This window comes from Arachis stenosperma, chromosome 6 (genome assembly GCF_014773155.1).
Source record: "Arachis stenosperma cultivar V10309 chromosome 6, arast.V10309.gnm1.PFL2, whole genome shotgun sequence".
Taxonomy (NCBI): domain Eukaryota; kingdom Viridiplantae; phylum Streptophyta; class Magnoliopsida; order Fabales; family Fabaceae; genus Arachis; species Arachis stenosperma.
The window spans coordinates 240,045-263,533 of NC_080382.1; the positions used below are offsets into that span (position 1 = coordinate 240,045).

Consider the following 23,489-nt stretch of genomic DNA (forward strand, 5'->3'; position numbering starts at 1 on the left):
GCACTTTTTTTTTCTAATTCTCGATCTGTGTTTCTCATACCATTTTTTTGTTACCATAGGTGTGGGCACTGTAAAAAGCTTGCCCCTGAATATGAAAAGCTCGGTTCCAGCTTCAAGAAAGCCAAATTTGTTTTAATTGGCAAGGTAAGTAAGCACAAGTAGCGTTTCTTACTTTCTCTATATTCAACACCTTTCTATAAAATACTATGAACTGTGTATAATTCCTCTGTTGCCCTTACAAACTATTCATACTCAATTAGTCCTTTAAATCATGCTATATCTATAGGGTTGTGGGTGGGACGTTTGAGCAGTCAATATGTCATTAGCAATCTCTACTATATCTATAGGGCAGCAAGGAAATAAGAGAGCATGAAGCTTACTGTAGGATGATGCTTAGTGCGCTTAGTTCGGTTTAACCCTCCTAGCATTCAGTTGGTTGGGGAAAACTGTCTTTCAAGGACCTTGCTTCATCCCTTGTCAAGGTTATCCAAGAGAGCAGCAAGTCAACCTAAATCTCCTTAACATGTCAATGATTGGAAGTCACGTGTTGACAAATATTAGAAGATATCTCATACCTCTTGCAGAGGACAAAAATTTGATCCCAGGTTTTTTGTCTCTTGTTGAGAAGGGTAGTGAAATTCTAAAAGGAAAGGCACTTTTCTGTGGCTCTACTTTGTAAGTATGGTTGGAGGTGGCTTCCACACTTCTTAGCAGTTCATTATTTAAACACAAATTGGTTACAATTCACGTCCTATGGTAGCTGGCCATTCTAAATAAATTCATTGAGACACCGTTTCAAGTTAGTGACTCAACCATTGTTGTCGTTATTCTTTTAATGATATGTTTTATTGTTTAATTTTTTTCATGGACCTTGACTCGCTGCTTGTTAAAAAATAAAATGAAAGTGTTTGGCTGACTGACCACAGTCACTAATTTAGTCATAAATTGATTTGCTGATATGTACTTGTTATTTTGAAAACATGAGATTTTGGTCTTAAAAACCTTCTATATATCTCTCGATCAAATCAAATTAACAAATTCTTAAATTTGATGTCAATTTTTGACATATTGTTTGATTAATTAATGTTTCATTAAACGTTTGCTTGATCAACTTGACAATATTTATTGAGGGGCTAATGTTATGGTGTAGATTTCAAATTTTATTGAGTTAAGACTCAGAGTGGTCCCTGAAGTTACACTCGTTCATCATAGTAGTCCCTGAATTTAATAGTTACCCACATTTGTCCTTGAATTTGCACGCCGGAACTCAGTCTCGTCCTTTCGACACATTTCCTCCAGCTAGTGTTACCAGAAAGCTGATCTGGATAACTGGGTGACACACTGGCGACGCTAACGGCTAGCTGACGTGGATGAATAAACTTTGTTGAGTCAATTTGGTCCCTAATTTGAAGTTAAAAATCTTAATTCCCAAATGTTGATAATCAATCTCCAGTGCCCCTTCTATTCTCTTCTAGTCTCTTCCCTTGGATTATCTTCAGCATCTTCATAGCCAGACAACAATGGCTAGCACGAGCAACGCAACTGGGAGCTCCAACAACCCACTATTGTTTGGAAGCATTATGAGGAGAATAAACAGAAACAGGGATTCGTGTTTGCCACAATAGTGTGGGTGCGGGTCGAGACCAGTGCTGCGATGGTCAGCGACGGATTCTAATCCAGGGAGACCATTCGTGGGTTGCCCAAACTACAATGTAAGTGGTTGTTGTTGTTGTTTACTGTAATTCTAGATATAAACTTGGTTGATTCACTTTCTTAGGTGCAGAGTGTAGGTAAGAGGTGGTGTGAGTTATTTCTGTTGGTAGATAAAACTCTTGAAGAAGATGTGATAACATGTGATGGTAGAACAAGCCCTTCAATTGACAATGAAGAATGAAAGATGAAGATTGCTAGGAAATTTGGAAGATTAGAGTCTGAAGTTAGGGTTCTAAAAGTAGGTGGAGTTTTGGTGTTTGTATTTATGTTGCTGATTACAGCAGCTGTTCTTCTCTTAAAGTTAGATAGGCAATTTGGCCAATTGTATCTGGCCAAAAACAAATGACATACATATGTTATTTCTGTAGTTGTACTTGTCAGTTTGTTTGAAAAAAATACAAATTAAAGTGTTTGACACTACTGTTTGCATATTTTGGAAATTGGAGAAACAATATGAACTACTAATATATTCATCCAAAATATAATTCTTGTAAACAAAATGAAAATGGACAGTGTTTGGAATGCATCTTAATTGCATATAAGAGGACAATAAAAATCTGACAGATCAATTCAAGAAAGTTATAATTCATGTTTCATAATGTAAAAAATACATCCAAAATAAGGCATTATAAAACCAAAACAATAGTCACCAAGTATATCAGAGTTGTCAAAACATAAGTCTCATGAGTTTCCAACACTAAAATTCCTCACACTGGGATCCTAATCAAGAAAGCACACAGAGTAAATTATTTCACCAAAACAGACAAACAAAGACACCATCTGTCCCTAAAGATAATAATCTAAGTCATTAATTCTTGGTTTTGGGTAGCTTGAATCCAGGATTAGGCACAAATCTCATTATGCTTGCTGGTAGAGTGCTTGCAGATGGAGTGCTTGCAGGTTGAGTGCTTGCTGGTAGAGTGCTTGTAGATGGAATAATTACAGATAGAGTGCTTGTAGGTAGGGTGCTGGTTGGTTGGGTGGTAGCAGCTGGTGTGCTTGTTGATGGAGTATTCTTTTTGGGTGTGGACAACTTTCTCTTAGGAGCAAGTTTGGTTGGCCGAACAGAAAAGGGTTGCACCTATGTATGAAACATGAAACATTTGAAGTGACTAAGAAAATTTAAAAGAGTAAATTATATATATATGGGTAAGTAATAATATGAACCTGTTGAGAGTCATCAATTTCTGCCAAAACAGGCTGACTAAGATCAAGCTAAATCTCGACCTGAGCCTGTGGCACAAGTGGGGCATCACCACCATTTATAGCAACAGTTGGAGCAGAATTGTTGACCTCACCTCCATTAGCATCAGTATCAGCAGCTGCTTCTTCGTCAACAGCTCTCTTACGACAATTTCTCTTGGTGTGACCTATTTCACCACAATAGTGTCAATGTCCTATTTTATAAACTCTTTTCATGGAGGTATTATGCTTCTTGCCTCTACTTGGCTCCTATTCAACATCCTTTCTTCTTTTCTTCTTAATTGGCCTTGGCTTCTTCTTGAACTTTGGTGCTTGAAGTCAGTTATGTGGTGATTTCTCCCACAGTGCCTGACCAAGAAGTGGATTTATATTGAAGGCATAGGTGTTGTTGTATGCTTCCATGGTCAATAAGTGATGACAAAATTCATCTGGCTTTTTATCAGCCCTGGTCAATGCGACATATGCATGCACACATGGCATCCCTACATATAAATTCACAGCCATACATAAACAAAATTTCAACTGTAAATCATGAATAAAATAATAAAAAAATACGCATAAAAAGCCAGTACAATTATGGAATTCGGACATTTGGGAACACATCCTGAACTGCATGGATAAGTCCCTGCATAACCAAAAAGCCAGTAAAAAAGTTTATAATCAAGCCTCAAAAAGGTCCCTCATATTGTATTAATGAACTCAGACTGGTCCCTAAAGTTGTGTAAGTGACATCAAAAAATTGGCCCCTTGATAGAGTAAACAGATACTACCCTTATATAGCAACATTCAACTATGTAGCATCCAGTGTTCGGAGGAGTCTTCATTTCTTCAGAGTGCCAAGACTCTCCACCATCAAAATCATCATAACCTCCATCTTGAGCATCATAATATGGTGCCATTTCACCAACCTTAGAAATCGATCTAAAAAATAATTCATCATCTTTAGACCCTAAGTCTACACACACAAGACCATCATCCTCAAGCATAACATCTCTCTTTTTTTTAACTTATTTCTTATCTATTGTAGTCCTCTTTTTAACATCACTCTTCTTTCCAACTAATCTCTTCACAATCACTTCTTCTTCCTCACTAAAGACTTCATCACCAGCAGGCCTATATGGTTCGTCCTCTACGCTGTCATAATTGTCATGGCTATCTGAGGATTCCTCTTGGGACTCATTTTCCTTAACAGATGCTCTTCTAAAAGTTTCAGTTGCAGCTGATCTTGTCAAAAGCCTCCTTGCATGTGATGCTGTATTTTTGACTTTTTTGAGGACCTTTCTTTAGTAGATCAGACCTTTTGATTTTTTTAAATTTAAATTTGGATCTAGTTAGAGGTTTTGAAGTGGGCTGGGCTGTTGATTTTGGTGGTGGGTTAGGTTTGGTACTAGGAGCAGCAGTGGATTGGCTATTGTTTTTTGTGGTGGGTTGGGCTTAGTACTAGGAGCAACTGTGGGGTGTGCCATGGGCTTAGTAGTAGGAGCAGCAGTGGGTGATGCCATTCTTTTTTGTAGTGATTTGGAATTACTAATAGAAGTTGCAGTAGATTGAGTCTTATATTTTGGTCCTGATATACTTTTACCAGCAGGCTTAGTTATGGGGATTGTTGTTGGAGTAGAAATAGTGGTGTGTGTTGGGTCTGAAATTGGAATTAATGGTGATGTCGTGGGAATTGTTTTGAGACTAGGGTGTGAGTTGGCTTTGAAATTGGAGCTGATGGTGATGTGGTGAAAATTGTATTGGTTGTGACATTGATGGTGGGGTATGGATGTGGAATAAGCTCTTGTAGCACCATTAGCTCCTTGCCTTTGGATGATGCTGGTTCTGCTTCCTCATTAAACACAAGTTTAGAGACTCCATGTTCATAATACACATGGCTAACTCTCTTGTTATTTTGAGTAAGGTAACACATCTCCATGAGCTCTTTGTCATGTGTCATAGCTCTAAGACCAGTTTGCAATGACCTATTAGGCACCAGCCACCAACAGTGAGTCACATTGTCATACCCAATCTTCTTGTAGTAGTCTGAGACAAAAAATATCCAGTGTGTCTATGTTAAATCTCGACAACTCAAAAATATGTCCACCATTGTAATTCACACTTCCATCACGCTCTGTGATAAATGACCCTTCATGGTGAAATATGATGGTAATCAAAGGATCATCGATCAGAAATTTAAAAAGAAAATTTCATGATCGAACTCATCATCTTCAACCAGTGACGGATCTAGAAAATTTTGATAGTGGGGGCGAAATATATATAACATTATAATAATTTTTATAATAAAAATATTATGTTTACATAAAAAATTAGCTGTTAAATTATCTATTATAAATTTATTTATAAATACCTATATTATTTAACTTATTTTTAATATGTATTTTGTATTTCAAATTTATATTTTAAGATTTATTCTGTACAAGTGATTATTTTATGTATACGTAGCATAATTATTATTATAATTATATTTTGTTATTGTAAAATATGATTAGGTTTTAAAATATCAAATTACAAATTAAAATACTCAAATAATTTAAATAATAACATATAATTTAAAATTTAATTTTTTATATTTCATATTTTAAAATCTTGACAATATAATTAAAATGTCTTTTTTTTATATGTCGTTAAACAATCATTTAAAACTCAACTTTCATACAAATTAGCTCTTGATGATATCCATAGTTGAAAAAGTTCATTCAATTAATGTAGTTTTTATGAAAAAAACTAAAGCTAATTCTTTCGAGTCGAGTTCTAACAAAGAACACTAATCTTATTTAAATTTGAAAATTGATCATTATAATGGACATCTGATATGAAGTTCTCAAATTGGCTATCAAGTGTCGAAAGTTGAATAAAAAATTATTATGGGGTCAAATTTAATAATTTAGTAGGAACAAATAAATATTATTATTATATACTACTCAATAAAATTCTAAATTGTAGTGGGGCGCTTGCTCCCACACCCACATGAGTGGATCTGTCCCTGTCTTCAACCATATTAGCAAATTAGAAACTTTACAACTAAAACATAAATCATGTTTTCAACTGTAAATGTAGTAAATCTTAACAGATAAGAAACAAGTTTCCACCATGACAAACAACCTTTATCCAGTCAACAGTTTCATTAGCCTAATAACTCAGAAAGCTAGTTGCGATCAAACCCTAGTAAACATTGCGAAACACAAACATGCATACCCACACATTACATTCCAAAAAATTGTTTCTAACTACTGAAGATATTAAACTAACAACAATACCAAAAAACAGAGCACTCCTATTATCACATATATTTTTTTCTTTTTTCCTTACCTCTTTCAGAGAAACCAGCCTTCAGTACAGTCTTTGTCTGATGCAGATGACGAAACCGATCCTTTAGAGCAGTCGTCTTCCAACGTAATTGCTGTAGTTATAGCCTTCACACCACTGTCATTGATGAGTATAGGGGAGACAATACGTTACGTTAACATTTGAGGGATGATTTTTCAAAAGCAATTTTAGAGTGAAACGACGTCGTTTTAGGACATTTACGCGCCACCAACAATATTACGTCGTTTTAGTGTTGCCAGCGTGTCACACAGTTCTCCAAATCAACTTTCTGGTAACGCCAACTGAAAAAAATGTGCCAGAAAGACGAAATTGAGTCTTGACATGCAACTTTAGATGGACATGTATCAAAAAAGAAGAACTCAAAAACCTACAAAGATAGACGTAATAAAGCCTGAAGAGTTGAGACCCACAAACACTGAACAAGTTTGTAAATTGTAATAAACTAGTAATGGACCCACGTGTTTTTAGATTTATTTCTAATGATTCTCATCACCGTTTTCTAATGAGATTTATTTGTAGTCATATTAAAAATAGATCAAGTGGATACGAATTTTTTTTATATAAAAAACACTTCGCTTCAATTGTATGTAAAAAAATCGATGCACTACAATGTTTAATTTTAGTGATATACTGAAGTCATTTGCCGTTTGTTATATTAATTTTGTGTTTAGAGTTTTATTATTAGCGAGTGTTAGATTTGTACCTTATACAAAATCAGATGATATTGTTAGTGAAAAATTAAGTATTAAATATCTATACATTAGTGTTTTTCAATATGAATTAATTATTTAATAGTTTTCTACTATTATTGTGTTGTTAGCAAAAGAAAAATAATAATATTTCAATATATTTATAAGTAGATTTTAATCTTAATTAAATAATTTATTCGATTAGGTTGTGATAAATAAATAAAGTAATATGAGCAGGAGACAATAATATTTTAAGTATAATATATTGTAGATTGGTCTAATTTATATTGTTATTGTAATTTAATTTTTTTAATATGATTGCAAATAAATTTCATTAAAAAATGTGATGAGAATCATTAGCAACAAATCCAAAACACGTGGGTTCATTATTACAAGCTTTTTTCAGTTTTTGTGGGCTCGACTCTTCAAGTTTTGTTGCGTTTATCTTTGTAAGTTTTTTACTTCTTTTTTTTTTCTGCTTGACACCTGTCTTTCTACATGTGTAGATAAAATTTGAAATCTAAACCATAGCATTGGCCTTATTAAAGACAACAAGACTGGTTCCGAGATCACAAAAGTATAGAAGATTATGCTGTATGGTTCAATTAGACAAAAAGAAGTCATCGAATGGCGAGAGAACTAATACTAAAGCTCCCGGAGCAAGAAATGGAAAAGTTTCAGGTAAAGCAGCAAAGGATAGGCCAGTAAATGAACTTAATAGAAGGAGCAAATCAAATATAAGCTCAAAAATCTGAGCATCCCCTGGAAGCAAAATGACAACTACTAAAAACAAATCTGCAGAGGTAACTTTAACTCTTCTAAGTGGAACTTCATTACTTGTTCAAGTTCCTGTTATTGTTGTTTGAACTTTGAAGGCCATTTTGTTTTGATAGGAAGAAGAAAGTAGAAAGCGAAAGGAGGAGCTACTGATTCCTTGTTATTGGTGTCAAAGTGAAAAACATTGACAAACTATAAATTCCTTGAAGAGCGGCCAAGGGTTTATAGTTTTGGATTCTTTAGTATATTTATGATTCATGATTTTTTTTCTTATTTATTTTTAAATTTTTAGATTAATTACTGAAAATAAAAGTTAATAGACTATTTTTAAATGTATAATTTTAGATCATTGCTAATACTTGTATTGCTAGATTGATGTAATATCATTATAGATTTGTAGTATTTTTTGTTGTTTAGATTTGTAACATGGTTTATTACTTTTAAGAGAAATTTGTGTATCAATATTTTGAGTTTATTTTGTAGTAATTAATTTCAGTATATTTATATTATGCATAATAACTATTGTTGGCAAAAATATATACTTAATTCTAGAAAAAATATAGTTCGTTGCTTTTAAGAAAATGAGTATAATATAATTAAAAAAAGTTATAAGATTTTATCGGTAATAGTAATGGTGCCTAAAAGTGAATAATATTACAATTTTAGAATTATTTTTAGTGGCCATATAAATTGGCAATAAAAATGAATTTTGGCGCCTTGGCGGCAATAATAATGACTACTAAAAGTGAATAACATTGCAATTTTAGAATTACTTTTGGTGGTCATTTAAATTGCCAAGAAAATGGACGCTAAAAGTTATATATTTTTTGCGGCCATTAAAGCGGTCTTTACTGGCAAATATTATAATTGCTGTTAGAACCTTTTAGCGACAAAGTATAAGACGGCTAATGTATAATTACCGGTAAATGTATTAGTGATTATTTTTATTGCCGCTAAAAACAAAATAAATGACCGCTAAAAGTGATTTTTCTCGTAGTGCAAGTTGAGTTAGCACTTTGCAGTTGAAAGTTAAGGTGAGTCCTAATCAAGTTCAGGTTGGGTTAGAATCTAAACTTGTCCTAGATAAGATTAGATAAATCTTAAGGAGAACTGGTGGTTGTAATCTGTTGAAAAGATAGTAAAATTCTATCATAGTTGTAATGGAGAATAAATATAAGTTACATTACATTGGATAGTTAAACCAGGATAAATCTGTATTGTCTTTTTTTTTGTCTAATTTAAAATATTCACTTAATAAAAGATTTATATTAATTTTATCGATTTTAATAATATATTATGTTGATTGTTGAAATTTTTTAATATTATTAAAAAAATTAATTATATACTTATTATTTTGAAAGTAAAAATTTTACTCGGCTAGTTCTCGTAAGATTTTTATTCCTCTTTTAAAAGTTTTTCCATGATAAAAATTCTAGTGTCAAGTGTTTTAATTTCTATTATTATATTTATTATTTAGAGTATTTTTAATGTTATCTATTTAATTGTTTAAATTATAAAAAAATTATTTTTGATACTTTTACCATTAGACAGATTTTTATCAGGGTTTTAAAAATTTTCAACATTTTTGTATTCTATGTTTTTGTTTCCCTATTTCCCTGACATGTATTTGAGTCAACTGAATAAGTTTCATTGGTTGAAATAAATTCCAGATTAAAATGTTGCAACCGACTCTATCAATAATTTAATAACGATGTGGGATTTGATAATGTATTCGGAATTAACTATATAAGAATACGAAAGAGTTATTGTCAGTCAAAATAATAGGGAAAAATAAAAAAGACACACAAATGTATCAATGATTTTAGGCTTTTTTTTAATGATAATTTTAGGTTGTTTGAAATGTTCTGATTTTTTTACACAAAATATATTTTTCTTAAAATAAACTTTTCAATTTATTTTTTAGTAGTTTTATAGAGGAAACCTAACCTACTGGAAATATATTTTATTGAATTTGAAATTCCTAATATTTTTTTAAATGAACTAATTAATTTATCACTTAATCAACCAAAGTTAATTACCACTGCTAATTTTTATTTTGTAATTGTTTTTTGGTTGGACACCAAAAGACTCTGCTGTTTTTTTTTTTTTGGACTTGCTCTGCTGTTTCATCTAAGCTGAATAGTCACGTTTCCTGTTCAAAGGCCCAACAAAATTCCACCATTGGAATTCCCGGAGATTTTGGGCCCGTCACGAATTTTCTTTTCTAAGCCCAGATTTCCCATACGCAACTAGATATGCCAAACTCTCCAATATTTGGTAGGTAAACAAAATTTTTTAAACCCAACAAAATTTCTAGAAGGATTTTATTTTTGCACCATAGCAATTGTCTTAGTTCATATTACAATTAGTCAATTACAACAAGAGACATGTGAAAAGAATGCGGTCAGTTTGCTGCACTTTGAATTAATAATTGAAAACGAGAAGGGGTTATTCACCTTCACCTAAAGATATGGAAAGGCAGCATTTTGCCACTTTTAATTAACATTGCTCTAGTCATTAGCACTTGAATAAAAAATTATTAACCAATTAATGAAAACGAAAATGGAAGAAACTAAGAACCTGTTTAATTTGTATTTTTATTTGAATAATTTTTTATTTTTTTCCCTCACAAAAAAGAAAAAAAATAGAGAAACCATACATATCCCAAAAGTATTAATTAAAGGAGATAAAATAAGATTAACCTAAATTAATAATGCTAATAGGAGGGAAGTGAGTCAGCATCCAAAGTTAACGGTGTCGGTGATTCACGACCCAGGCCACTCAATCCCAAAATATGTGTCTTCAAAACTCAAAACTCTTCTGAATCTCCGTTTTCCCCTTTTTCCTTTTCCCCGCTCTCGTTCATTTCCAATTCCCATTTCTATCGTGCTTTCCGGATCGGATACATAAAAGACATGGCGGCATCGCGGCGGTTGCGGGAACTGCAATCCCAGGCGGCGAACAAGATCTGCGTCGACTGCTCTCAGAAGAACCCACAGTGGGCCTCCGTCTCCTACGGCGTATTCATGTGCCTCGAGTGCTCCGGCAAGCACCGCGGCCTCGGCGTCCACATCTCCTTCGTCAGATCCGTCACCATGGACTCCTGGTCCGAAATCCAGATCAAGAAGATGGAGGCTGGCGGCAACGACGTCCTCAACGCCTTCCTCTCTCAGTACGGTATTCCAAAGGAAACTGATATTGTCACAAAGTACAACACCAACGCTGCCAAAATCTACCGCGACCGCATCCAGGCCCTCGCCGAAGGCCGTCCCTGGCGCGATCCTCCCGTTGTTAAGGAGGATCTCCGCTCCTCTGCCGGGAAACCTCCCTTGTCGCACACCGGCGGTGGCGGTGGTGGTGGAGGTTGGGATAGCTGGGATAACGATGACGGTTTTGGATCTCGCAATGATATCCGGCGGAATCAGTCGACTGGAGATGTTAGACGGTTCTCTGGTGGCGGCGCCGGTGTAGGTGGTGTGCCGGCGAGGTCGAAATCGACGGAGAATATGTACACGCAGTCGGAATTGGAGGCCTCCGCCGCGAACAAGGAGAGCTTCTTTGCTCGGAAGATGGCGGAGAATGACACGAGGCCTGAGGGGCTCCCGCCGTCGCAGGGCGGAAAGTACGTCGGGTTCGGATCGAGCCCTGCCCCTTCCCAGAGGAACATGAACCCCCAAAACGACTATCTCTCTGTCGTTTCGCAGGTGGTTCTCGATTGCAGTGAATTGAGTGTGTTGTTTTTTAATTTGTTTATATTTGAATGGAGATGTGTTTCTCTTTGTGATTAGGGGATTGGTAAATTATCACTGGTTGCTGCATCTGCCGCTCAATCTGCTGCTAGTGTTGTTCAGGCAAGCACCAAGGAAATCACTGCTAAGGTAATTTGATTCTGATGTTTCGGTGTTAATTGCTATCTGGGTTTATATATAATAATTTATGTTTTGTGTTCGTTCAATTGGATCAATAATTTGATTCAATTTGATGGTTAAGGTCATTTAGTTCCCAGTTTGGAAAGAGAGACTTGTGATGCATTTACACCTGCGTTACTGATCCGGTGGCATCTTATGAATAAAATTGATCAATGGCTTGTGTCGGTAAAATTCTCTTATGCTTGTTGCCTGATGATGGGTTTTGTCTGGTTTTATTGTATAAGTAACGTGCTTGAGATGACATCGAGTGATGACATAAGTTTATTAGTGAATATTGACTTGCGGTATCTAAAACGGATTAGAGTGTTGAAATATCATACCATAAGTGCTTCAAGTAAGAAATGCTATTTTCAATGAATTTTATGTCTATATCTATTACTCTTGTTTGTGATATAAGTATATTTACTTAAGTTGAGTAGATTGACATTTTGTGAAATGGTAGATAACTTTTTATGCTTTGCAAGGAATCTGAAATCGTATGTTATAAGGCTTTCACAGACATTCATTAATCTTTCTGTGCGTTGGATTTATGAAGGTTTGGTTTTTCAGGCACAACTTTTAAGGAAGGAAATGTGGATATATGAAATCTCATTTTGTCGTTTATTTCTTTAATTATGTGCTTTCATGGAAATGTGGAAAATGCCAAATCTTCATTGCTTATCATACTCTTGAGCAATTTTGTTGGCACTTGGCAGCTTAGTTTTTCTTTGCTTGATTAAATACATTCATCTTTCCGTTCAGGTAAAGGATGGTGGGTATGATCACAAGGTCAATGAAACTGTCAATGTTGTTACTCAGAAGACATCTGAGATTGGCCAAAGGACATGGGGCATTATGAAAGGTGTCATGGCATTGGCTACACAGAAGGTGGAGGAGTTCGCTAGAGATAACCCAAATTGGAAGCCTGAAAATTGGCAAGCAAATGATATTGATAGAAATGGTTCCTATCAAGAGTACAATCAAGAGAATAGAGGCTGGAATTCTTCTTCTACCAGGGGAGGACAACCATCATCGGGTAGTCAATCTAATAAGTCTAGTTCTTGGGATGATTGGGATGAGCAAGATTCTAGGAAGCAAGTACCAGCTCGTCCATCTTCACGTGAACAATATGGTGGTACCAAAAACACAAGCTCTTGGGATGATTGGGACCAAAATGATACTAGGAAGCAGGGACCAGCTAAGGTATCAGCTTCTCCATCACCAGTTGCACAGTATGTTGGTACTCACAACACAAGCTCTTGGGATGATTGGGACCAAAAAGATACTAGGAAGCAAGAACCAGCTAAAGTATCTGCTTCTCCGGCATCAGTTGGACAGTATGGAGGTACTCAAAACACCTACACCAGCTCCTGGGATGATTGGGACCAAAAAGATACTAGGAAGGAAGAACCAGCTAAAGGATCAACTCCTCAGAAAAGTGATGGTTGGGCTGGCTGGGATGATTCTAAAGATGATGGATTTGATAATTTCTATGGGAGTTCAGCTAATAATAAAGCTGCTGGTCATAATGGAAAGGCAGATTCAGCCTGGACGGGAGGAGGCTTTCTCTGAGGTGGGTAAAATTATGCAATATTTCCTTGGACATGTAAGGGATAAAATGAACCTGCTTAATTGAAAGGAACAAGTGAGGTCTTGACGTTTTATTTGGATTCATTTGCTTTTGGGATTACTTTTATCCTAGAACTACTATTAACTTGAACAAAATCTCATAATTCTCTTGGTGGGCCATTAGATAACAATTGCATGATTGCATCCACCTATAATTGGGCTCTTTTATTTATTCATTTATGATAAGGTTAAAGTTTTTAATCTTTGTAAATTTCATGATTTATTTTTTGGTCCCTTTAGAATTAAAACTGTTTGGCTTTGCTATCTGCCAATAGTTTGTCCCTGTTAAATGTTGATGTGTCTTGTCTTTTCACGTCAATATTTAAATTGTCATCCTGACGATTTATTGACGGTAGGAACCCAGACCAAACAATTTGTAGTTTACCAAACCAAAACCTAGAATCACAAATTTTGAAGGGCCTAAACTTCTATGCAAGCCTTCATTTGTTATTTTAACCTGCAAGACCGGAGAAATAATTGAAGTTGTAATGGGGGTGGTTCTTGTTTTTTACTTTGGGAAACCAGAATGGGTTGCATGAAGAACATGATTATATTGGAAATCATTGTCTTATTATTTTGATATCTGTTAGGTTCTAGCTATGTTTTCAAGAACATATCCTAAAAGGTTGAACTATAAATTGTGACTTATGTAGTTATGTTACTCATTCTGGACCAGGTTTGATCCTATCTTTATCAGTTTCTAAATTTTGTCGCAAGTGACAAAAATGTTATAGCTTACTCTTTGCACTGAAGCCAAGCAGCCCAAGCAGGGGTGTTACTGAACATGATGAATGTGACCAGACTCTGTCATCTATGATTTTTTGGGTCACTACAAGGCCTTTGATGTGCAGCAAGATTTTTCTTTTTTTAATTAAAGTTAGTACACTGTCAAGCAAGTCTTCAATTTTTTTTTTTTTTTTTTGCAATTTCCATTTTCTGTGTACCTTTTTGGGAACATTTGTATGATTGGAATGGAAGTACATGTAAAAGTTTCCAAAAGAAGGGGTGAATTGCCCAAATTTAAGGGAACTACTTTCCTTGAAGTGTGATGAAGCATAACCGTGACATGAAAAATTTCATATTGTTTTGAATTTGTCTCAATTTTTGCAGTCTTACTAGTTACTAGCTCCATGTTGAGCACTGTTTCACTGTCCTTTACTCCTGATTTATTATCAAGAATGAGAGAATTTAATTCACATCCGCATTGTAAAATAGGGGTTCATACTCGGTATACACTGATGGACCATACTTCATTACTCAAACATATCCAAGTACAAGGGGCTTATTTTTTATACATATTTATAGGAATGATTCGATCCTTCTGTGGATCACAAGACGCTAGCCATCTTTCTGAGTTCAGTTTCATTAGAAGTTACCAATTGCTGGTCTTGTATAACGAGCACAGAACTTGTAATACCCATTGCTGAGGAGGTTAAGAGATTTCCCATGTGCCCCAGCTCAGCATGCTCGAGTCGAGAATCTTCCATGGATGACTCGGGAAGCTGATTTCCTTTCCCCACTATCAGTAGCTCATACTCCTTAGATTTTCCAATTCTTAAGACCTCCTCTGTTATGCTGCTTGCGTCCTTTTCAATGTACGTCACTGACGACTCCAACTTTGCTTTGAACTCATTCACTGCCACCTCGTCTAGCTCCTGCATAGGGCATTCAACAACTCGTTTTTTTTTTTTGGAACACTAATTGAGGTACATTGAGTCTCAGTAATTAAACATAGTAACATACCTTGTCTGTTTCCCAATCCTCTGTTGACATGAATCTCACCAGAGACAACGTTATTGCTGGATGTTGTGCCATTCTTGCACCCAAATCTAAAGCCATACGATCATCCAATCCACCTATGAAAACTATGCAAACCCTCATGGTTGCATCGGTTGCACCTGGTTGAAGCCATGTACCAACTCCACGGTTGACAAGCACCGCCACGGCGCATGGTGCGGTTTGAAGCACCGTTTGGTTGACTTCCCTCCACCCTTGGCCTATCTCAATTGCTTCTTCATCGTCTTCATCTTGTTCCCCTCTCTTCCACCTTTTATGGAATGGAATTATGATCATTCCCACTCCATGCTTCTCCGCAACATGGCATATGTCCTCGTGCATCGTTGACAGCGCCGACACTGACCTCAAATGGCGCAATCTCACTTGGCCTACACCGTGGTAAGCTTTGAAAGCGGCCACAACTTGGTCGTGCATGGAACTTTCTGATCCTTCGGGGAAGCCGTTCCTGCGGCTGCGTTGAACGGTCAAGATGGAGGTGGATCGGTCTGTGAGCTCGACGAGTTTCATAACGTACAATTTGAGATTGGTGGTGGTGGTGGTGCTTGGTCGAATGGATTCAATGAAGCTTATTAGAGAGGGTATGTTGCAAGTGTGGTGGTCGTGGACGCATGCAAGGATGCTAAGGTCGTCTCGCGGTCCTGCCCGGTTTTGTTTGCTGGGACGCGAGGGTGGGTATATTGCTAAGACTATTGGCGTTGTGATGAAGGTGGTGAAGAGAGCCATTAGCACTAGGATGGCAAACACCTCATCGTTAAGTACCTGCATGCAAAAATTCCAGCTACTTTTTCTTGTCAAATTTCAATATCATTCAAATCATTTTCAATTCACATGAAATTCTATATAAATAATGTATACTATATAAGCTCCTAATCCAACAGCAAATTTCATAAAAAATAGATTTTGATAAAAAAATTTAACGGTATAATTTTAGTTTAATAGATATTTGCTTAGATTTTAGTTGATAAGTATCTTGTAAAAAATATAAAAATAGAAAATTCTTATAAAAATAAATATGATTTTATAAAATCTATAGTTTCACTTTTGTATTTGAGTTCTTTTTTTGACGTTCTTGATGACGGAGTAGTTTTTTAATTTGTTAAGAGAACTAATATTTGTACCATCTTTTGTTTAGATTTTAACTTTTTTTTATATAAAAAAATTATGATCCCTAACTTTTTTTTATCAACTACTTCTAATATCAAAGAAAAAAACATGTACACAAAAATTGGATTGAAAACAATAAACTCAAAAGCGAACTTGATGTATTAACAACTCAATATGCTAAGCTCATAAGCTTTGAATTTATATATGGAATGAATCAAATTTGAATTTGACGTTATGTATATAGTTATAATTGTATATTAGATATTATAATTATTTATATTAATACATATATTATGTATTATATACTTTTAATTTACAATAATAATAATAATAATAATAATAATAATAATAATAATAATAATATATGATTTTAGACACAACAATAATATTATTATTTGTTAAATATGTGAATGTGTATTGTTTTTTATTTGAGAAATTTTCACTTTTTTTTAAAGATACTAAAATAATACTTTCTTCATCTCTATTTGTAAAATATACGTTCTCTTTTCTTATAATTTTAAAAAAAAAATTTAATTTATTTTAAATTTTTTGTATTAACTAACCTTAACTTTATCCATTATTTAAAAAAATAAATTATTTTTTACAAAAATACCCTTTAGTAAAAATTTTATCTTTTGTGATTAAATTTTATTTACCAAAATAACCTTTAACAAATTATTTTTCTATTGATTGAGTTGTATTTTTACCAAAATATTCTTTTAAAAAATTTTTAATGATTAAATTATTTTTTCCTAACATACTCATCAATAATTTTTTTAATTATTAAATTTTGATTTTACCAAAATTTTCATTAACAATTATTTTTGTACTTTACTATTAATTTTTCGATATCAATGTTATTATTTTAACATTAAATTAAAAAAATCTTATCATTGTTAATATGTATAACAACTACTATTAATAAATAAGTTGTTTTATAGAACTATTGAAAATTATTAACAACTTTATCAAAACTTAAAAACAAGTCAAGATGAATAAATCTCAAATTTAAAAAATTAACATCTCATTCATTCGCATCTTTAAAAAGTAAGTTCTTTAATAATTAAAAAAATATTGAAGGGTATCTTAAAAAAAATAATTTAATCATTAAAATTTTTTTGAAAAATATTTTGGAAAAAAATACAATTTAATCAATAAAAAAATAATTTGTTAAAGAGTATTTTTAATAAATAAAATTTCATCACAAAAAAATAAATTTTTTCCTGTAAAAAAATAATTTATTTAAAAAAATGAAAAAGTTTAACGTTAGTTAATACAAAAAATTTAAAATAGATTACAGAAAAAGTTTCTTAAAAATTATAAGGGAGAAGATGAATGTACATTTTATCAGTAGAGAGAATGAGAATATTATTTTAACATTTCTGAGGAGAAGAGAGCAGAATTTTAAATTTTCTCTTTTATATATATATCATCTGTTGCTATAAATTTTTAAAGTCATATATTATATGTGATTTTGATAAAGAGGGTAGCATTATTAACTGTAATCGATAGATATTAATAAATATAATTGATATTTTTTATTATAAATAAATTATAATTTATTTATATAAAATTATAAATTATTTTTTTATTATTTGAGTTGAGTCAAGTTTTATATAAGTTTTTAATAGATAAAATTTAATTTTATAAATAAATTTAATTGTATAAATCAAATTCAATTTTAGTGAGTAAAACTTAAATTTGGTATAATTCGATTTATAAAGGTGGTACTAGTGTGGTACCATAGATATGACATTAGACAACTACTCATGCATTGAAGTTATTTGATGCCAAAATGCGGTATACTTTAACAAAGAATCCTTTCTAAAATGTGCACAAGAATCATATCACATTAATGTTCTGGAAATCTTATTGAATAATATTCCTTGTGATTCCCTAATTCAGTTAAAGAAATAAAATTCTCTGTAAATCTTATTGAAAATATTTATTTTGATGTCCTGATAGTCGGAGGATGAGATTCGATAATTGTTAAGGATCCTACTTTTGTTATGCGCTTGATAAAGTTTTTTTAATAATTTTTAAACTAAGATAACAAAGTTGATACTTAATAAAAATAAAAAATTTAATATTAATTTTATATATTTATATATTATGGAAATTCGTAATACGAAAATACTTACATTACATTAAAATTTTTATTTTTATGAATGTTAGTAAAACAATTCAATTAGGAATGAGAATCATGAAGCACCAGAATAAGAGGACTGGATAATGCCCACTTCTTTTGATTGATAATACCATTCTATTAAAAAAACGTTATCCTCTTCCAAAATTGCTTTCAGTAATCCTTATTCTTTTATTTAAATATATTTTAAAAAATAATTAGTGGTTTACTTTACCAGCCATTAACACAGAGCTAAGAGTCCAAGTCCAACTCATTAAAATGGCATTGTTAATCAAGATAGAAGTGACATTATTCACTCCCCAGATTTCTCATAATGCGGCAATTAATTTGGAATAGGCTTAATAGTCCATGTTTAGCTACCTAAGTATCTATTCCATAATTTAATTATAAAGATGACAATGACAGCATAGGAACACCAATCACTAATGGTGTCACCAACACTAATATGATCCAGAATCCTATGCCCAACACAAATTCAATTCGATTTTTTATGAAGTGGGACAAGGATAATGAATTTAAGTATTTTGATGATGAGGAGTGCTATAAGAAATCAGATTTTATAATTTGTAATAATTAATTAGTTATGAAGAATATTAGAGGGTTAATAAATTTTATAATTTATAGTCATTAATTAATTATTATTAATATTTTTGATAGTATGAGATTTTATTTAATAATATAAAATTATTTATTTTTTATTAATTAAATATTGATCAAATTTTTAATAAAAATACTAATTTTTTAGGTTTTTTTATTAATTTTTATTAATATTTTTAATAGTATGCATTTAATGATATAAAATTATTTATTTTTTTATTAGTTAAATATTAATCAAATTTTAATAAAAATACTGATCTTTTAGATTTTATCTTTAAATTATAAAAGTTATAATATTATATTATAAGAAGTTTTAGAAAAAATTAAATTTTATTTTATATATATTTCAGGCTCAAATACTAATGCCAAAATTATCACAAGGCATGCATGCGCTAACCTTTTTCTCTTTGCCAATGTTGAGAACAATAAGCTCCACCAACCCTTTGGTGTTCATCAAGAATCCAAGAGTAAGAGATTCCCTCACAGGTATCATGCTCATCATGGCTACCGTAAATGTCCCCAAGATTTTTCCGACGCACGCCATCACTATGACCAGCACCAAAAGCCCCCACTCTTCCATTCCATGCAACTTAGCAACGTCGGTTTTCAACCCGCTCGAGGCGAAGTACAACGGAAGCAACAGCACCGTGACAAAGTCCTCGATCCTCTTTGCGACGCTGCTCGCAAACTCGCCCTTCTTTGGGATCGTGATCCCGAAAACAAAGGCTCCAAAGATTGAGTGTATCCCTATGAGGTCAGTGACAAAGCCTGCTATCATAACCCCCGCGAGGGTTAAACATATGGTCGCTTCGTCAAAGACTTGGCGTTGACGTGACCACTGGCGTGCTACCCAGTTCATAAAGGGTCTAACAAGGACCAATACGAATACAACAAACGCCACCCCTGAAACCAACATATATTTGTTTTGGATTTCAGATATTTTGACTAATACAGCTGCTGGTTGATAAAATTTTAATAGTAAAATAAAATAAAAATAGTATGTAATAAAATATCTCACATAAATTTACATAATATAAAGTAAACACTAATAATATAAAAAAAGAAAATTTAAGAGTTAAGCATTTTTATTAAAATCTTGTCACATTTAACTAATAAAAAAACATGAGTAATTTTAAACTATTAAAAATATTAATGATTATTAACTGATAGTTATAAATTATAAAATTTGTTGACGTCTTAATACTCATCTGTAGAAAAAAATTAAAAAATATTATTTGTACACTAAAATCAACTATTAAAATTAGCCATCAATATATCTGTGTATAAATACATATGTGATTTAATTTATTTTTAATATGTATTTATATTTTAACATATATTTTATGCTGATAACTAATTTTAGTAGATTTTAGTATACATGTAACATAGTTTAAAAAAATTATACAGTCCTTAAATTAATGTATGCCCTTGTAAAATAATGAATTTAAAAATAATTTTTTTATACTAACTAGTAATATATGATTTATTTGTGTAAAATTCTTTTAAATTTATTATGCATGAAAATTAAATTCTAAAATATATACTTAGGAATTCCACAACTTAATTTGAGTCCGAAGCATTATCAAAAAAGAAATGAGTGATTAGAAAATTTTAATAATGAAAGTAATAATAATTTATATAATAAAAATATAAGTTGGATCACCTGAAATGAGAACCCAAATAGATGTGAGGGGTGAGCTTTTGTGTTGTCCATCGGCCAAGGCGATTGCCAAGGCCAAGAGAACCCAGGCCGCAACATCATTGAAGGCGGCGGCGGCCATGGCAGTTTCTCCTACTTGTGTGGTGAGGAGCTTGAGCTCTGCTAAGATGCGGGCGAGCACAGGAAAGGCGGTGATGGAGAGGGATACTCCCATGAACATGAGGAGCTGGAGGTAGTTATGGCCGGTTCCGAAGTGGATGGCTTTCTGGAGGAGGAAGGTTAATCCCATGGCGAAGAGGAACGGCAGGGATATTCCGGCAACGGCAATGCTAAAAGCTCTCTTGCCGCTGCGGCGAATGGTTCGAATATCAAGCTCAATGCCTACAAGAAAGAGGAAGAAAAGGAGGCCAATGCTGGCCACTGATTCCAGTATGGGAGTGCTCCATGAAGGGAACACCAACTTCGTAAATTGTTTGTTACGTCCAATTCCAGATGGTCCAAGCAAAATTCCACCCTGACATTTAATTTACGTCTTCATTCATTAGTATTTTCTGCAATTTAAATCATTTAATCAAAATTATTATTTTTTTAGCCATATTAAGTATACATCTAACATATTTTATATAAATATATAGTAATTAATTTTGATATACATATATAATATTTTTTTTCTTTTCTATAATTATTCTAACCTCGTTGTACATATATAATTGGATGTTTCTATATACAAATCTAAAATATCTGCACACAAAAATTAAATCAATTACTAAATTAATAAATATATATTTATGTATAAATACATGTGTTGCTTAGTTTATTTTTAATGTATAATTTTATATCCTGCAGCATGATTGTAAAAAGAAAGATGTTATACTTAAGATTTATTAAAAAAAATGTAAAGCTCGACAGTATTTTCATTTACCCTATTGAAGTCTTTAAGTGGCATGCACTTGAACTGTATGCGTACATATGTAAGTGTAAGTCATCAAATAAATAAGTAAACTTACGAGAATCTCTGCAACAACTTTGGGTTGACGAAGAGGTTTGAGAAGGAAGGTCAAGCTACGGCTAACGGAAAGGACTAAGATGGTTTGAATGATCAACAACGGAATAGCGTAGTTGAGAGGGTTATCACCCTGCCACGCTCCATCGGAAGAGGTTTTGATGGTAGTGATGTTAGCCATCTTAAGTTTCATTTGTTCAAGTCTATGGGATGGGAACGGCTTTTTATAGTGGAGGGGCTTCGGAGGCTGACGACACTCCAAGAAATTTATATGTACCAATACATATATTTAATAGATAAAAAAACGAATAGTTCCTCAACTTTATAAACTCAAAAATAAATAAATTTTTAAATAATTAAAAATATAAAAATGTCCATCATTTTTAAAATATTACATATTAAAAATATATGAGGATATATAAAAAATATATATTTCAAAGATACTTAAATGCTATGATGTATGTACACTGACACGAGATATATTGATACGTGAATTTTAAAATCTTACATAACACAGAATACGCATACATACATATAAAATATAAAAAAATTTTTATAAATCGTAATGAGAATTGATATTTTATTGATATTAAAATATAAATTTAATTTTTTAATTATTTTTAATATTTTATTTTAATTATATGAAGTATTTAAAATATTTTTTGTTTTAATAATTAATAATATATACTATATCTAAATTTATTTTAATAATATATGTTAAGAATAAGACTGGACATGCTGATATGTGATGGTATTTAGGTGTATTCAGGTGTGTTCGGAAAAGAATTTTTTATTTTTTATTAAAACACAGTTGGACACGGCAGACACACGTGTTGAACGAGTATCAGTGAGTATCATGTCTCAAATGTGTCTGATACCCGGACACAACAACTCAACGAAGTATCCGTGCTTCATAACTTAAATGTCTCGTGCTTTAAAAAGTGAAAGATGTTTTTATATTTTCAATTAATAAAAAATATCCATTATTTTTAAAATACAAAATATTTATATTTTTTATTTAAAATATATAAGAATAAATAGATTTTTAAAAAATATTTAAATATTTCACATTTTAAAGAGTGAAAGACGATTTTATATTTTTAATTAGTCTAAAATTTATTTATCTCCAAATTAAAATATTAGAGACCTATTTATATACGACCTCATTTGTATGTCTCTCTCTAGGATTCATAAATAGTCTTTTCATTATTTTTTATCTTAATTATTAGAATTGAATCCGTAATTATTCCAACTAAATTATTAGGGTCAGACAGGAAGAAGTTAAACTACATTTACTGGGGTTAATTAATAATAAAACTTTTTAGGTCTTTTACTTAAAAAGGGCTTTAATTAAAAAATATTATATATAAAAAAAACTTAATTAAAAAAATTACAATTAAGACTTAAAATTTACTCATTTACAAGATAATTAAACCTATTATATATTATAATACTCAAACATAAATATATTAAAACTAATCTCAAATATTATATATTATAGAGATAGGTAACTGCATTTAAAATTTACAAATACGTGTCAGTTCTTTTTTAAATGTTTCTTGCAAAATTAGTAAGAAAATGTTAAAATGTATTCATGATTCATGCAAATAATTTGAAATACAAGTATAACTTATGAACGAAATAATAATAATAATATTACTATAATTGAAATGAATTAAAATTTATAACTTATATAAATAAGTGTACTTGATATTTTTTATTTAAAGTCATTTATTATTATTAAATATGTATTAAAAGTAGTTATAATTTTTTTTAATGTAAATTATTTAATTACCTGTGAAAAATTTATTTGTCATTTTATTTTGAAGTCTTATTTTAATAATTTTTATTACTGAAAAAGTTTTTTTTTGTTTGTAGATACTAAAAGAGTCAAAATATTGCGAATCAATCTATCAATCAAATGATAAATTTT

At 32.1% G+C, this 23,489-nt stretch overlaps 2 protein-coding genes across 3 annotated transcripts; one reads left to right on the forward strand and one right to left on the reverse strand.

Moving 5' to 3' along the window:
• Nucleotides 1–10,456: 10,456 nt before the first annotated feature.
• Nucleotides 10,457–14,248, forward strand: LOC130936192 (probable ADP-ribosylation factor GTPase-activating protein AGD6). Of its 2 annotated transcripts, XM_057866228.1 has the most exons (4): nt 10,458–11,416; nt 11,501–11,590; nt 12,383–13,193; nt 13,926–14,248. In XM_057866228.1, exons 1-3 carry the CDS (start codon nt 10,628–10,630, stop codon nt 13,190–13,192), a joined length of 1,689 nt encoding a protein of 562 aa, XP_057722211.1. In that variant the 5' UTR covers nt 10,458–10,627; the 3' UTR covers nt 13,193; nt 13,926–14,248. The 2 variants fall into 2 exon arrangements, with proteins under 2 accessions (XP_057722212.1, XP_057722211.1); XM_057866229.1 differs by lacking the exon at nt 13,926–14,248 and having other exon boundaries at nt 10,457–11,416; nt 12,383–13,450.
• On the reverse strand, nt 14,136–21,737 carry LOC130936191 (cation/H(+) antiporter 20-like). The gene is made up of 5 exons (XM_057866227.1): nt 21,561–21,737; nt 20,557–21,067; nt 19,291–19,796; nt 14,993–15,805; nt 14,136–14,904 (listed from the first exon to the last, which is right to left on the reverse strand). Exons 1-5 carry the CDS (start codon nt 21,735–21,737, stop codon nt 14,578–14,580), a joined length of 2,334 nt encoding a protein of 777 aa, XP_057722210.1. The 3' UTR covers nt 14,136–14,577.
• Nucleotides 21,738–23,489: the final 1,752 nt, after the last annotated feature.